Here is a 15,734-nt window from a genome sequence, read left to right as displayed (position 1 = left end):
GAAAGATAGGTGAAAGCTATTTAAATCTAAAATTCCTTAATAGAATTTATGTTACGCTGTCTTCACATGAGGAAAAAACTTCAGGCACTCGGTAAGGAAAATATGGTCACTATGGCATTAATAGGAGTTTGAACATTCACAATAATTCATAATTATTTTCCAGATCACAGTCCCTATTATGAAAAACTACATGAGGAGCAAAATATTAATGACTTCTCATATCAGCAAAATTCAAAAATGTTAAATCATTTTAATCAAAAGCATAAATGAATAAAAAAATGACACATTTCTTCAGATGATACATATAATCATATAGCTCATACCTCATTAATTATTTTAAAACGTGAATTATTTATGTGGAAAGCCTTACTTGCATATTGTTTCATGTCAACACTGAACAGGATAAAATTACAGTTGTTTTTTTTTCTTTTTCCACCTTACAACACACAAATTGAAATTTCTCCAAGAAATGGTTGAGAACATTATGCAGACACTTGGAATTACATGCTTGAGCTGGGACTGGAGGGAAATCCCACCCTGTCCCTGTTCACTCCTTACCACTAACTGTAACAAGGAGTGTAAAAGACAGGAGTAAGACAGCTCAACACCATTACTAACAGTGTTTAAAAGACACCACTTACCAATTTACAGGTCAGCATGGTAGCATTTTCACAACTACATTCTGAGGAGATAAAGAAATCTGTGTTAATCAATTAAACTGTTAGTTTTGGTTAACAGTTGTGACTAAGGAATAAAGCAATAATTACCACAGTGCCATTCTGGACAACATTGCCCAAGTATTTTTTCCTTCACAGGTGTCATGTCATCTGTGCAAATCATAGGAGGCTCAGAACAAAGATTTTCATCACAAACTAAATGAGGAGAGAAGACATATGAGAATTCATTCAACATTCCTTCATGTTTCCCAGCTTACATTACTTTTGATAAACTATTTTTAAAATAAAATTATTTTATATAAATATATTGCATTTCTTAAGCATCTGTACTCTACTTGGAATGAAAAACTAAACAGGAATTTTCAAAAGTGATTTTAGTTGTCTTAGAACATGTTTAAATTTTCAGAGAACATCAAACAGGAATCATTTAATATTCTTCCTACTTTAGAGTTACTCAAGATAATAACCAGTACCAAAGACAACTAAAACCATAATCTTTGGGAAACATGAACTTGAAATGTACTGTAAAGTGCACTTCTGTAACATACCTGGAGGGAGCAACTGCCATCCAGGTATGATGCTAATAAGAAAATACTGCCTCCCTTATCAGAAGCAGCTTACTGGGACTGTGAAAGAAGATCACACACTAAGATCCAACTTTCTCCCTGCCAGAAGTGGGGAAAAAAAAAATGCCAAAGGCTTTTGCAGAAAATTTCACCTGGGTAAAACTGCTAGGAAAAGGAAAGGAGCAAAATACAGAAACAACTGAAGAAAAAATTACTAAACTCCAAACTTAGTGGAAGTCAATTTAATTGCATGAAATTATCCTGAAAGACTGCAATAGGATGAAAGTTAATCTAAATTAAGCATTTGTACTTGTAGATGTTACTTAAAAATGTATAGCACAATTTATGTGTTTTATGAGACTATGAAAAGGACTAATTTACACTACAAATATTTTTCTTCTGCCTGCTCATTGTTTGAAGAGTAGTTAACCCAGCAGTAGTTGAAATCCTTGGCCTACTCCTTCCCTTAGGAGCTACAAGTGCAAAGCAACTGCCGAAACATTAGTGAATAGTACAACAGAGGAAAACCAGCGTGGAAGCTGGAAATGGAAAACACATTTTCATATATTAAATGTGTTTTAATATATAAACAAATGTATATTTCTACTCCAAGGATGGGATTCAGTGCCACATTAATATACTGTGGCACTTAAAATCACTGTGAAGATAACCATATTTCTGTCTGGTGAACTGAATAACCTCTCCAGACTCCACTGACAAGGTTTGTTAGACCACCACTGGGCATACTAAGAACTTTGAATCTGTGTAAAATTTCGTTTCTCTACACCCTCATTTCAAACTCTTAGTCTATATCTGAAGCCCACCCTAATTGCCAAGCTTTAAAAAAATCCTGCACAGCCACACACTGTCATTTTTATTGAATTTGGTGACATATCAAACTCACAGCAGTTACACTCACCACAGTAGTAATGAGGACAACAGTAGTGTATGGTATTTAGGTCTACAGTGAGAATTTCCCCTTCACCACACAAGGGAACAGGTTCAACACAGGATTCACAAACTAAATTGAAAAAAAAAACCAGGCATGTACAAAGGTTAAAATAGTAAAAAGTTAGCACATGTGAATTCCATCTAATCAACCATATAAAAAGTAATACTGCATTTGCTACTCAGATAATGGAACTTTTAAGGATTTTATGGATATTAAATCAAATATAATGTTCAAAATTATGTTGGAAAAAAAAGATCCCCAAACCCAAGGATAATAATGCTCCAGTCCACCAGATCTGTGTGAAGTCTCACTCCAAGAATTCCTGCCTTGAGTTATTTATTCTAGCATTATAGTCTGGTTTTGTAAATACTTGACTATTCCTTAGCTCTCCGTAAAAATATTAGAGGTGTCTTACCACAGAGATGAGAGAAACAACAGGGATCTTCCTGTTTTGCCTCAACAATAAACTGATCTTCTCTGCAGTCAGGCTGGGAGGCATTAAAACAAACTGAAGGATCACATTCTGTAGGATGTGGAACAAACACTGTTTTAAAAGCAGTCATTGAAACAATATGAAAAAGAAAAAGAAAATATATTCTTCATATGCTAAGTAAAATAAAGTACCCCAAATTGACTGTAAATCAGAAGTGACACAAAACACAAAGACAAAAAAATACTAGAGAATGTTTAAAAAAACATACATCATTGCTTGGTGCTATTTACAGTTTCACTCTGTTAACAATCAAGACAACTTGTAATGCAAATTCTCTTCCAACCTATAATACAAGTATGGAAACTTTCCACTAACTGTGGTTTTGTATTTCCCTTACCACATCGGTACTGTGGGCAGCAGGACAGGGGGTGGTAGCCTACCACTAATTTTTCATTGGGTTTGCATGCTGGAATAATGGCATCACACAACGACATGTTACATTCTGTGGGATAAAAAACAATTTTGATGTCTTTAAACAGATACTAGTGCAAGTCCTACAGTTCAAGCTATTTATACCATCTAACACAGAGATCCACAAAAGAAGAGCAGACCAAGTCAGCTTAAAGTTCACTCTAGACCATCATGTAGACTTCTGAGCTCAACCCAAGCAAGCAGTGACATCCCTCTTCAAACTGGTATTTACTTGCTCTGCTCCCTATGCATGGAGCCAGCATAATGTCCCACTGATATTTCTTGAGCAAATTGACAATACAGCATTGGTTACAAGCATCTAATAAGAAAAAGCACCACATCAGCTGGACCATATGTTCTCATCTTCCTTGAATACATTATGAAGAAATTAGTATATTTTGCTTAATGTTTTAGGAGCAATAAGCTTATTCTTTTTCTTAACAACCATGGCTAGGCAGAGTATTAGTATTTAGTGATCAGCTCCCAAAAAAACAGCCTCTGGGAAACACCAGTAGATCAGAGGATACTGCTCATCACACCAAAATACACCAGAAAGAAAAGCAAGCAATCTCTGACAGTCCCCAAATACCAAGGTACTTCTGTTATTGAGCATAAATCAATTTATTATTAAAGTCCATGCAAGAGCTTAAAAAATAATTTTAAACAGAAGTTTTCTTTAACTGGTGGCCTTCTAAGAAAAAAAATATTTCAGTGAATAATTCTTATAAAGAATAAAAGCCTCAATTTCTGGCCCAACCAGCCACAAGTACTTGAAAAGTAATTCTAAAAAATGTTACCCTGAATCTGAAGTCTGTCAGCTGCCTGTGGATGTGAAGCACTTATTTTATACTTCTGCTACAGAAAAGTGTGGTACATACCACAGACTTTCTTGGGACAACAAGCTTTCTCTTCAATGACATGGAGTAGAACTTCCCCTTCTCTTTCACAGACTGGTGGCGGATCCTCACTGCACTCAGGTTCTACAGCAATAATGCTTCCATTTTCTAAACAGCCATACATGCAGCACCCTCTCATGGACCCATTCCAGATCTCCCCAGCAGAGCGGGGTTGTCCTTTATTATCTGTACATGCTGGAAGAGAAAAAAACCTCATTCTATCCCTTCAACAAGCAGACAGCTCCCATTTCCTACAAGCAGCTATGACTTGCATTAAATTATTGCATGAAATAATATAGCTGCAGAACATCAAGGTAAAAGAATCCAAGAAAGGATTCTTTCCTTTTCCTGATGACCGTAAAACCTCCAGAGGAGCAAGTGCTTTTCTATGGGTGAAAATGGGTGAGGACAAGGGACAGAACCTGCCCATGTTGTTCCTTCCTAAGTTCTCAAGGGAACTGAAAGCTACAGAAGAATGGCCATCACTTTTCCCGCAACAGAGGTACATCAGCACTGGCTCTTAAAGCCAAGTGAACTGAAAGCACAAACTGCTGTAGCTTGAGAAATGTTAGGCTCTGTTGAAGGGACCTTTACCAGATTCATATTTGCTGAGGACTGACACAGAACTTAAGCTTATCTCTTGCCATGAACTGTTAATATAGCTGTGGTTAAGACTATCATAAGTGCAAAACTTCTCTGTCCTACTGTACTTACTACATTTCTCTTCTGGTATACAGAGGTCTGAGTCTGTTCTGTGCAGAATGGTGCCATTTTTACACACACAGTCTTCCCTTAAATAGGAACAGGGAGAATCTTCATAGAACCATTTATTCAAGCATGTCTTGGCTTCACAGGGTTGCACACAAGGCTGGTATTCCTTGCCCTCAGGACAGCTCAATGCTGCAAGGAATAAAAAAGGACATTGAGTGCTTCTGTATACTTTCAGCATTTCACTGGTTAAATAGGTAGTAATAACAAGTGAGTTAGCACAGAAAGTACACATTTATACTTTAAACAGTACTTTAGGTAAGCAAATAATTCAATGGAGATTAAAATTCATTCATGACTAAATGATGTATTCTCATATTAAGAACTTGTACCCTGATTTACCAATGCTGTGATAAAATGAGATGTTACTTACAAGAATAATAGAAAGAAATATAATTTTAACTTATCACTAAACACTTAATCACTAAAAAACCTCATCACTAAAGCCACATAAGGGTACAGAATATGGCTATCTGCTTACAACAGTAATCAGGTGTCCTCCATTTAATGCAGATGCTGTGCTTGTTGCATAAAGCCACATATGCAGAAAGTGCATCACACTCATAGTTCCAAAAATTAGTACTGTTGATCCACATCTTCTCACAAAATTCCTGTGGTGACACCTAGGAACATATTGAAATTGGGAATTAACAAGTATAAGGACTTCCTGTAACTAAAATAAATCAGGAATTAAGAGAAGTAATACAGCCACAAGGGCAAAAAATCACTAGCAGTGTCTAAATTTAAAAATATCTTTTTTGTCAGAACACTCATTCTGCAAAACTTTAACTGCCAGAATTATTTATGCTGATCAGTAGACAGAGAATGCATTCCTTATGAGATTGTCACACTACTTTAAAGAACTTTTCAGCATAGATCTGTCAACTAAAAGTGAACAATCTCTGCTAAAGATTGCTGCTATACCTTCCATACAATCCTGCTGTGAATGAATTACTTCTTACCCTGTTTCTGTGTCTGTAGGACCTGATGACCTATTTTACACATCTATCTCTCAGAAATAAAGTGCCCCTTGAGTAATTAATCCTTTTTATTTTTAATTAAGTCAGAAAAGTCAGTCAGACCTGAGAGGTTTGGGGCTTCCTCATTTGCTGTTCTGGAAAGCAGCTGTGCTGCACTACCCACCTCTAGTGACCTACAGAGGTCTACCCACCTCCATAGTTGCATGCTATAGCTACATCCCCATTAGAAAATACAATTTGTAGAAGCAAATTATAATGATTTCTGTAAGAAATGCTATAAAATTTCAAAATAATATTGACTATGTGAAAATATTTTAACTGGAAATTTCTTTAGTCCAATAAGTCTGCAACTCCATGAATGGGTGTTCTGTGGAGCAGAAGCATGAGGCTTTCTGTTCTAGTGATCCACATCAAGCATTTAATAAAAATAACATCTCTGGAACATGTTTATCTTGACATGATGATCCAGTGTGTCCCCTTTGAGAAATACCCATTAAGTAATTTCAAAAAACAGCATAATAGCACAGGGATCAATATAGATGTGTGTTTTCAAAGGACAACATGGCAGGGGTGTTAAAGACACCTATTCCATTGTCAAATTATAAAAATAAGCAAAACATCAAAAATGTGCATGTATCAGCCACTCTTTTCTTAATTATACAACTGCTATATGATTTGGTCCTGCAAATTTTGTGATCCTCATACTCACTTTCTTGTGACAAGGGATGAAAATACTTCTGTTTAACAGTTCCATACAGTATGTGCAGTTATTTTCAGTACAGTTTCTTACTGGCCTCCTGGTTGTTACATCAAGTGATTTCTCAATTTCCCAGCTCTTAATGAACATTTCAATTTCCTCCATATTTGTAATTATGGTCATGTTTTGCATTTTCAGGTCATCACTAGGATCTCCATTACACACCCCTGGGGACAAAGCATCATATTCAAAGCACACACAAACATTCCTTCATTTGGGAAAGAAAAGCGACCTGATAAGTTACCATCAACACTGCATCAGGATGACCTGTGAAACTCAGTCACCTGAGTAAATAAATTAAAGCAGCTGTATGTTCACTGTAGTTCCAACTTCCTGCTTGCAATTTTAGTTCTCAGCTCAATGGCTTGGTAAAACAAGTAGATCATACAATAGAACTCACTGTACCTCTCACAATTAACTTTTGAGAAAAACTGCTGCCAAAATGTGCTGTTGAGTGTATCAAGTTCACTGACATGGCACTAGATTCTGATCTCATTCTACTGAATGGCAGTCAGCTCCTTGGGAGCAGTGGTAGATGGTTTTGAGATTAACTGTTCATCATCAATGATTTCACAATGTATTGAGATTTAATCAAACATTCTAAGTGCAAGAAGTTATTAACAGAATCTTTTGATGAACAAACTGCTCTATTTAGAGAAAACGTTGTTCTTACTCAAGTTATTAATACAAAACCACTGTAAAAACCTACCTACCCAGACCCCTGGCATTCATTGTCTACCTGAATTCATTATTCTATCAATACATAAATTAAAATACATTATCTCTTTAAGCACATAACAAGTGAGTAATGCCAAAACATTAATCTTCATACTAGTTTTACATCTCAGGAACTGATCAGACAAAGTTCCTCTCTTGTTTTCACATTCCTTCTGCACAGTTAAACACAGCCTAAGCCCTTGCCCTTGTGTTTTCGGCCCTGCAGTCTGATGCTCTCCAGGGTCCTTTGTTAGAACTGGACTAGCTTGGTGTGGTAGGCTATTATTCTTTCAGACAGCATGGAGAAATACAGAAGATGGAATTTAAATAAGAAGTGCTTTACAGTAGCACCACTTTCCAGTATTCTTAGCTCTTCTGTTTCTTGCTGCAGATCACAAACTGCTGGCATTAGAATTTGTAAGGCCACGCTACAGAACTGGAGAATCAATATAGCTTTAAAAATAAAGCAAATTTACCACATAATCCCACAACTTTTTCTGGTATGAGGGGAAGAGGATTGCAGAATCCCAGACAGGAACAAACAGCAGAGGACAGGAAAGAAACACTAAAGAAAGCTTCCGACTTTACTGCAAAATATCAGGTAGTGCAACATTTTAAGCTAAATTTGGATTTGTCTGCATAGTCTTCCTCTTTTTATCTTCTCATGACACAAAGAGGAACCATTTTATAATTCTTTCTACATTTGGTCTCATCTTGTCCCATTTGTTCAGCATGCATAGAGAAGATGGCATGATACTGGGAAAAGGTGCAGGGTCAGCCTTCACCTTCTCTCAGTAGATTTAGGAGAACTTTCCTTTGGTTCCAGCAGAAGACAGCAATTGATTTTAAAGACTTGGTTTGTTTATGTTTACACTTAAAGCATATCTGAATTGCTTTGCTTGCTTTTAAAATAAAAAGCAGTTTAAAAGACTATAAGAAGTTAATTTTCCTTTTCAATATGAAGTAGATTATATAAAATTACAAACCACTAGAAAATGAAAATTTATTATAAAATTAATTTTAATCACCTGCTTACACTTTTCCATATCATTCATACCAGCAAAGTTATAAAAAGGCTTCAGGGAAGCTTGAAACATGCTACATTTACTGTCATTGTAATTCAAGACTGAGACACCTCAGCACAGTTTTGGATCTTAGACCCAGCCTCACATGGTCTAAAATCAGATTATTAATTCACTGTCCTCACAAGACTTGGACCCTTCCCAAGATACAAGTTCTGTCAGTATTTTCATAGCAATAAGCTGCTACTACTAACATCAGACAGTTATTCTTGTCTCCATAATCACTGAAATATACTATCACTACCTGAAATTCTTTAGCAGCCACTTCTTCACTAAAAGTTTTCTTTTTCTTTACTTGGCTTCAGCAAAACTCTTAAAACAGGCAGAAATAAGTAAAAGAAATAAGTAATTTTTTTTCAAGTTATTTAAATACAATGTGCTGATCACTACTTGTTCTGGAAAGTACGTTATTAGCACACAATGCTTTCAAACAGAATGATTAATTTATTATTAATTAATTAATAGTATTTCACAGGCTCTCACATAGGACTGTCAGCAGAGTTAATGAGGGTCACAAAAAGAGCTGTAGGGAGAGCTGGTCACAGACAAAAAAGGGAGTTGCAAATTTCAATTGGGAAGTTATTGAATAAGAAAAAAATTGCCACCATGGCCTCACCACAAAGTCCTTCTGTCTTCCTGGTTGTGTTGGAGTGTAATCCATACTGTATATCTATGATGCCTGTAACATGAGCCCACTTGATGCTAAAACCAGCTGGGGTATTAACCACATACATTGCACCAGTGTCCTGAATACTCAGTCCTTCTCTTGAAAATGGCAATGGTTGAATTACAGAATCCACCACTACCTAAAAGAAACCAAACACATTTTAGAGAAAAAGCCAGACTGCAATGATGTATTTTATGTGTCTTTCTATTAAAAAAAAGACTATTTTAACAGCCTCTGTCACATATAACAGTCACAGTGCTTAAATTAGAGTGCTTCCCACCCACATCACTCCCAAAAACTGCAAATTAAGTAGGCATGGGGAAAAAAAATGTTGTAATTAGGGAAAGAATACTCTTATTTATCACATATCGTATGAGAAACAAAACCTCATTCTAATTATTGAAAGTCATCTGTTGTGACTTGTTAGTGACTAGCAAGAAAAGTAGCTCAAGCATTTAGCACTTCTAGGGGTCTAAGGTTTCTGGAAGTATAGTCTCAGGCATAACTGCTTTTGCAGCTTCATTGAAATCTCAAAAGAACTTTAAAGTGACATGGAAAAATGACATTTAAATGAAGCATGGTACCAGAAATGTAAATTGTTTGTTTTGCCTCTAGTACACCACAAATTATTGGGAACCTAATCTGCAAAAGTAATCCTAATCCTGTAGTGTTTTATTTTAAATGTGATTTATCACATTCTACAACAGAACAGCTCTCCAGCTATTTTTTAATAATACACATGCTGTTGATATATACTTACTTTTCTTGCTAAACGATTGATAAGTATTTGACAAGTATGTGTTGTGACATTTAATTTCTTAAAACAGAGCCCTGAAGTGTTTGCAGGTGGCACCTTGAAAGAAAAGTGACAAGGAAATTTAGTTATTATTATTTTTCTAATTCTGTGCCAGTGCTACTGGAATTTTCTATATTACTTAATTCTTTTTTTATTAATGTATTTTAAAATCAGCAAAATAAGCAAGTACTTACTAGTTTTCTTATTGAATTTGCACTCTGGAAAACATTAAACATAAATTAGAAGTTCAATAATAATCAGCAGCATTTTTGTTTACAAAAATTAGCTACCATTTTCTTTGTCTTTAATGTTCTTCTACAATCAGCTAAATAATTAAACTAATATATCTTATTATAAATAATAAAAAATACATACTTTCCAGCAAATTTAGTGCATATGCTGAAAGGTCCTTTCAAATTATATTTCTTAAAGAACTAAAGCTAGAACTAAAACTACAGTCTTCTAAAGCTCATCTGCACATGTGTTCTGCATTTCACCTCTAGACTGCTACTAGGAAATGAGAGCAATTTAATAGAAAATATCTAAAACAATGCAAGACTGTTGCCTCCTGGGAGGAGACACGCATATTGAGAAGTTATGCCACCTCTGATAATTTAAAAGGAACCTACATTTCCATTTCCTTATAACACAACAATTACTATTTAACTCAAGATAAAATTCTTTTATCTAGACAACATTATTAAGCATGCTTCTTGAAAATTAAATAACTTGGTATTTTTCCTTGAGTGTGGCTTTTATGTATAAGTTTTAATTGACATATTTTTGCATAATTTCAAACCTATAACACAAAATTTCAAGGAACAATTATAATTATTGCATAAATGCAAGGACCTTACCTGATTAGCAGGACATTTTTCAATATGAGCAACAATAATTTCTCCTGGTAACTTGACTAAAACATAGGAAGCCATATTACAGAGGGCTATGTTGTTTCCATCAAATGTAATAACACTCAGTTCAGACAGTACAGAACACTGACCTAAAAAAGAACTGTCATTTAATGAGGTTACCACAAAACTGAATACAGGGTATTTCTAAAAACATCCAGTTCTAGCATTATTTGCTTTTGCACATACATTCACAGATAGATAGATAGATAGATAGATAGATAGATAGATAGATAGACGACCTTGTTCTGCAGACAACATACTGAGCCATAAGCCTAATTAAGTGTTTACTTTACTCAGTGGAAATACCTTAACCTGCTTCTGTGTGCCCAGGGTAGGGAAAAATGTTTAAATTGGTGAAAATTTTTATTTAAGTCAGTGTTTTACAGGCAAGGTCAATGAATCTGCATGATATGAGATAAAATATATGCCTTTTTTTTTTCTTTTGAGATACTGACAAGGGACCTATTTGTCTTATACTGAAAAAATAAAAAGTGCAATATTGGTTTCATTGATGCTGCAAGGTTTTAAATATGACTTCTCTTTAGCCTTTTTGTTCCCTGGCAGGCTCATCTGCCAGTTTCTGCAGTGTCTAAGGATGAATAAAAACGGCATTTAGAGCTAAATGAAATATGGCGGGGGGGAAAAGAAAATAGGGGGGGGGGGGGGGGTCGGGTCTATCTTTCAGAAAAAGCTAGTATTTAATTTATTTTTCTTCATAAAATGTTGAAATCTTAACATTTCTACTAATGAAAATTCTGAAAAATCTCAGCTGAAAAATATTGGTGTTCATACTGGAGATGTCATTTCAATGTTTTTATGAAAAAAGAAAAATATTTTCACTCTCCAGGATGTCAATTCAAAGGTACCAAAATGTTCAGTATATTTCATTCTGTTTTGCTGATGAATAGCTCTTTTAAATTCATTCCAGTATTTAACCTCATATTCCCATTGTAATAACCTTTTAATTTATTACTTGACATTTACAGATCAGGCTCCATATTTTATTTAAAGATAAAAGAGAGACTTACAGGGACATTCCCATTCTGGACAGCAGCTGTCAGTGTTAATTTGAACAGGCATTCCTCGAAAACCACAGTCTGGCTTCTGCACATCCTTAGGGCAGTTCCTTGAAAGATTGTATAACATCCAAGCCGTATTAACACATACATACTGGCTACATTTGTCAACAGGTTCAAGGTATCTTGGCTGTCATATAAGGAAAAAACAACCAGAGTCAACTTTAACTTCATTGGCCTTAAGAAATCCAAGCCATGACTTGTCCATCCCCCAGCTCTGAGAGAGAATCAGCACATCTACCTGCCCCTCATCAGTTATTTTGGAATGATTTTGTGCATTTGTGTGGTTGCAACCAGTGACAATGATGGATGTCCATTCACCCACACCATTCTTGTTCCATCCAGCTTTGGTGGAACATCCTATGTAAAGCATTATACACTGAGGGTACATGTTATAATCAGTTATAATATGAAGCATTTTAAGAAACACAAAATTGTGCATTCCCATCATTTTAAACCCTATGAAAAAGAAACAAGCGGAAGAAGGAAAGACAGGGTAAGATTACTCAGAAACATCAAAATTCCAAGGATTATGGCTTTTTCAGTACCTCAGAAATATATTTAGCTATCTAGAAAACTCACATATCTTTAAAGTTTTTTTTTCACAGAAGTACATTCAAGTTGCAGAATATACCAGGGCACCATAAGGGCAGTAACAAAACTATCCTCTAAGAATAACTGAGAATTTTAAAACAAGTAAATTAAATAGAAAATATGAACTATTTTAAATCTCTCTTATTACGTATGTAGAACAACACAATGGACTGAAAAGTAATATACATGATAACATAGAGGGGAAAGTAAGACTGATCATACCACACACTCAGAAGATGTAGATATCAGTGCATGCATCATGGTGCCAAAGTAAGCCTTGTCAGCTACAGCCATCGTTTCTGATGAGGAAGGCAGAGCCATTCCACCACTAGAAAGAGATAAATCTATCATAGCTCTGGTTTGCAGCTCTGTGGCCTCTGTTACACTAAAATAAGGTGTAATGGGTTTCTGTGTTGGGATTTTGGACCTATCTGATGTCATTACATCCAGGACTCCAGAAACAGAGATATTTTTGACTGAGGTTGTATTTCTTGAAAAAAGCAGACTCTGAAGTGCAGTTACTGGCAAATAAGGTGGGGAAGATTTGTCAGTTGTGGTTGTCTTTATCTTGGTAGTATTTTTTTGCTCATGTGATGTCTGACCATCTTCTGAAATATCCACAGTTTTTTCAAATGAAGTTGTGTATTTAACTTCTGATGCTATGTATGAGGTACTCTTCATCTGTGATAATGGATTCGTACTACCAGTTGTTTTCATTATAGTAATCTTCGGAGTTTCTCTAGTGCTCTGTGAAGCTTGAGTTACTGCAGTTGTAAATAAAGATTTGTGTGTTTCTATGGTGGTAGGAACTGAAGCTGAAGTCATATAAAAATCCAAATTGACAACAAAAGAATCAGCAGTTTTTGTAGTAATCCTGGAGGCTAGGGTGGTGGTACCTGAAGTAACTAATAAACTGGCTGAAGAACTAGGTAGCATTTTTGCAAAAATATAAGGTGCTTTTGAGGATGTAGCATTCACTGTTGTGTTCCTGATCATTGGCGTAGTGGATTGAGTGATGATTCCAGCTGGTATGGCTGATATTGTTCCATCTTCTTCTGAAGAACTTACCGAAGAACTCTGTTTTCCTAGAGAAACATTAGAGATATGAGTGGTCTTAGGAGGAGGTGAAGGCATAGAGGCCTGGCTTTCTAAACTGATTTCAGAGGCGTTAGGCATTAGTAAAAAGGGCATTACAATGGATGTTTTTAGTGCTCCTGAAAAGTTGGTAGAGAGACTTAATTTTAAAGTGAATTTAGAAAAATCCACAGAAGTTGCAAGGTCTATAATTGGAATTTTTGAAGTTCCTTGTCTATCTAGAGACGAAACTGATGCTTGGGTAGCACTTATATTTTGTGTTAGTGATGATGTGCTACTGACTATGGGAATCAATGAAGAACTTGTAGTCTGAGATGTCACATAAGATGGTTCTGATGTTGATAACAAGGTTGTAAATAAAGATAATGACCTTGTAAAAGAAGGATTTCTGGAAATGGAAGTACCTGAGCTTTGAGCCACAAGGTCAGTTTTCAATTCTGTATCTGAACTTTTTGGGTACTCTGTAAGTTCTGAAGCAGTTATTGATGTAGAATTTAGAGGTAATACCAATGTCCTGACAGGGAAGGCTGTAGATGTAACAGATATCTTTGGCTTTTTAGAAATGAATGATAATGAAAACAAATCAGTGTGCATTATTTGCTTATTTTCTGTTGAGGCTTTACTTACTACAGACCTATCAAAAATTGTTGAACTGATTAGAGGAGTGGAGGCACTAGAAGGTACTGTAGAAAAACTTCTGGAGGCAACAGTGGTCCCTGCCATAGCTTTGGACTTGAGAGAGGTAAACAGAGAATGCACCGGTGTAGATACTGTGCATGCTGCAGGACTTGAAGAAGTGTTTTTAGGGATTTGAGAAACAACTTGAGGTGAAGATACAGTCATTATTGGCAGAGCAGCAGAAATACTACCCTTTTTTAATGAATATGTCTGCTCAGGGACAGTCATTGAAGTGTGCACTGAAGATAAAAGTGGCTTTGGAGAAAAACTGGTTGAAGAGCTAACATTTAATGATATCAGAGAAGTTTTAGACAGGGGCTTTGCTGTTCTGAAATATGAAACTGTGATTAATTGAGGAACACTTGTCTCAGAGCCAGAAAATCTAGTAGTCATAGGAATTTGAGGAGCAGTTGAAGTCAGTGCAGAACCACGTGTTGGGTAAACTGCAGTTTGACTAATGCCAGACCTAGTTCTAGCAGACAAAGTGGATACAGGAGAAGGAGGTGTGCCTAGTGTCAGTCGTGGACCTAGAAGAAATGCAGGTCTTGTGAAAGTTTCTCTGTCAGCCCTCAAGGCAGACAAAGACACTTCAGATTGTATTTCTGCTCCCTTAGAATGACTTACTGGAGGACTCCTACTCTTCCCAATCCCTGCAGGCAGCTCAGAAGTGACCAAAGATATCTTGGAGGCTAAAGTTGTTAGTGCTGAGGAAAGTCGAACTGTTCCTAGCTGTGTGGTTGATGTTTAGAGTGAAAATGGAACTACTGCTAGGGAAGTGGGTGTTAATAATGCAGAATGTGTTGGAGTAGGAATTGCACCAAGCAGGGTTGTTGGAGTTGTTACTGTAATGGGTAAAGTTATAGGTGCATTAGAGCAGGCAGTACGTGATGTGACTGCTGAGGCTTGAAAAAGAACTGGAAAATCTGTTGAAGGGATGGGTTTGGAAAGGACAGTAGGGCTGGCTGTGCTGTGAAGTACATCAGAAGGCTCCACTGTACTTGGTAATGAAAATGTTGAATAGGTAGCTGCATTAGAAGCTTCCAATGAATAAAAGTCTGTAATGGACTGTGCCGACATATTCATTCCCCTTGAAGCTGTGTTTGCATTTATGGTTATTTTGTCTGTCACACCAATGAGAGTTGATTTATTCCTTGAAGTAACAAATACAGGGAGTGTCTCAGGAAATCTCTCTGTGGTAGGACCCATGTGAGAGATTAACACAGAAGGCTTCAGTCCAATGTCTGATTCTGTAGGTGTCACAGGTATGCCTAAAAGGAAAAATGTGTGTTTAACTGTCTTTTATGGATTATTAGTAAAGAAAAATAGCAAATCTATCTCTACTCAAATCCTATTTAAATACTAGCATATCAGATCTTGCCAATGGTTCCAGGTTGTCTGGTGTCTTTGAGGAACTCAGCTGACTCAAAATGTTTTCTAATTTTCTCTGCAAAAGTAGTTAATTTTTAATTATTGGTGAAAATTTTTATTTTGCAGAGCAATTTTGAAGCAACAAGGCAATTCCATAGAAAATTTAGCAAATCCAAAATAGTAAAATATTTGAAAAAAGTACATTACATCCTTAGAAGACATTATACAAGACAACTTTGTACCAGCTAAT

The 15,734-nt window shown here is 36.0% G+C and overlaps 1 protein-coding gene across 1 annotated transcript in view; it reads right to left on the bottom strand.

The window, feature by feature from the left end:
• The window catches only part of OTOGL (otogelin like), a 90,262-nt gene that overhangs the window by 11,511 nt on the left and 63,017 nt on the right, over nucleotides 1–15,734 (bottom strand). Inside the window, exons 36-51 of the mRNA XM_041465509.1 lie at nucleotides 14,935–15,384; nucleotides 12,566–13,557; nucleotides 11,702–11,879; nucleotides 10,620–10,762; nucleotides 9,957–9,980; nucleotides 9,727–9,819; nucleotides 8,916–9,105; nucleotides 6,453–6,667; nucleotides 5,245–5,386; nucleotides 4,710–4,895; nucleotides 3,978–4,190; nucleotides 3,026–3,130; nucleotides 2,611–2,718; nucleotides 2,163–2,264; nucleotides 768–872; nucleotides 642–682 (exon numbers count right to left, since the gene is read on the bottom strand). Of these exons, the coding sequence (XP_041321443.1) occupies nucleotides 642–682; nucleotides 768–872; nucleotides 2,163–2,264; nucleotides 2,611–2,718; nucleotides 3,026–3,130; nucleotides 3,978–4,190; nucleotides 4,710–4,895; nucleotides 5,245–5,386; nucleotides 6,453–6,667; nucleotides 8,916–9,105; nucleotides 9,727–9,819; nucleotides 9,957–9,980; nucleotides 10,620–10,762; nucleotides 11,702–11,879; nucleotides 12,566–13,557; nucleotides 14,935–15,384 (3,287 nt within the window). The remainder of the gene's footprint in view (nucleotides 1–641; nucleotides 683–767; nucleotides 873–2,162; nucleotides 2,265–2,610; nucleotides 2,719–3,025; nucleotides 3,131–3,977; nucleotides 4,191–4,709; nucleotides 4,896–5,244; nucleotides 5,387–6,452; nucleotides 6,668–8,915; nucleotides 9,106–9,726; nucleotides 9,820–9,956; nucleotides 9,981–10,619; nucleotides 10,763–11,701; nucleotides 11,880–12,565; nucleotides 13,558–14,934; nucleotides 15,385–15,734) is intronic.

Source organism: Pyrgilauda ruficollis, unplaced genomic scaffold (assembly GCF_017590135.1).
Source record: "Pyrgilauda ruficollis isolate IOZ18807 unplaced genomic scaffold, ASM1759013v1 scaffold19, whole genome shotgun sequence".
In the NCBI taxonomy this organism is placed as follows: Eukaryota; Metazoa; Chordata; class Aves; order Passeriformes; family Passeridae; genus Pyrgilauda; species Pyrgilauda ruficollis.
The sequence above is the reverse complement of the archived record's forward strand: the minus strand, read 5'-3'. Positions and strand labels throughout refer to the sequence as shown.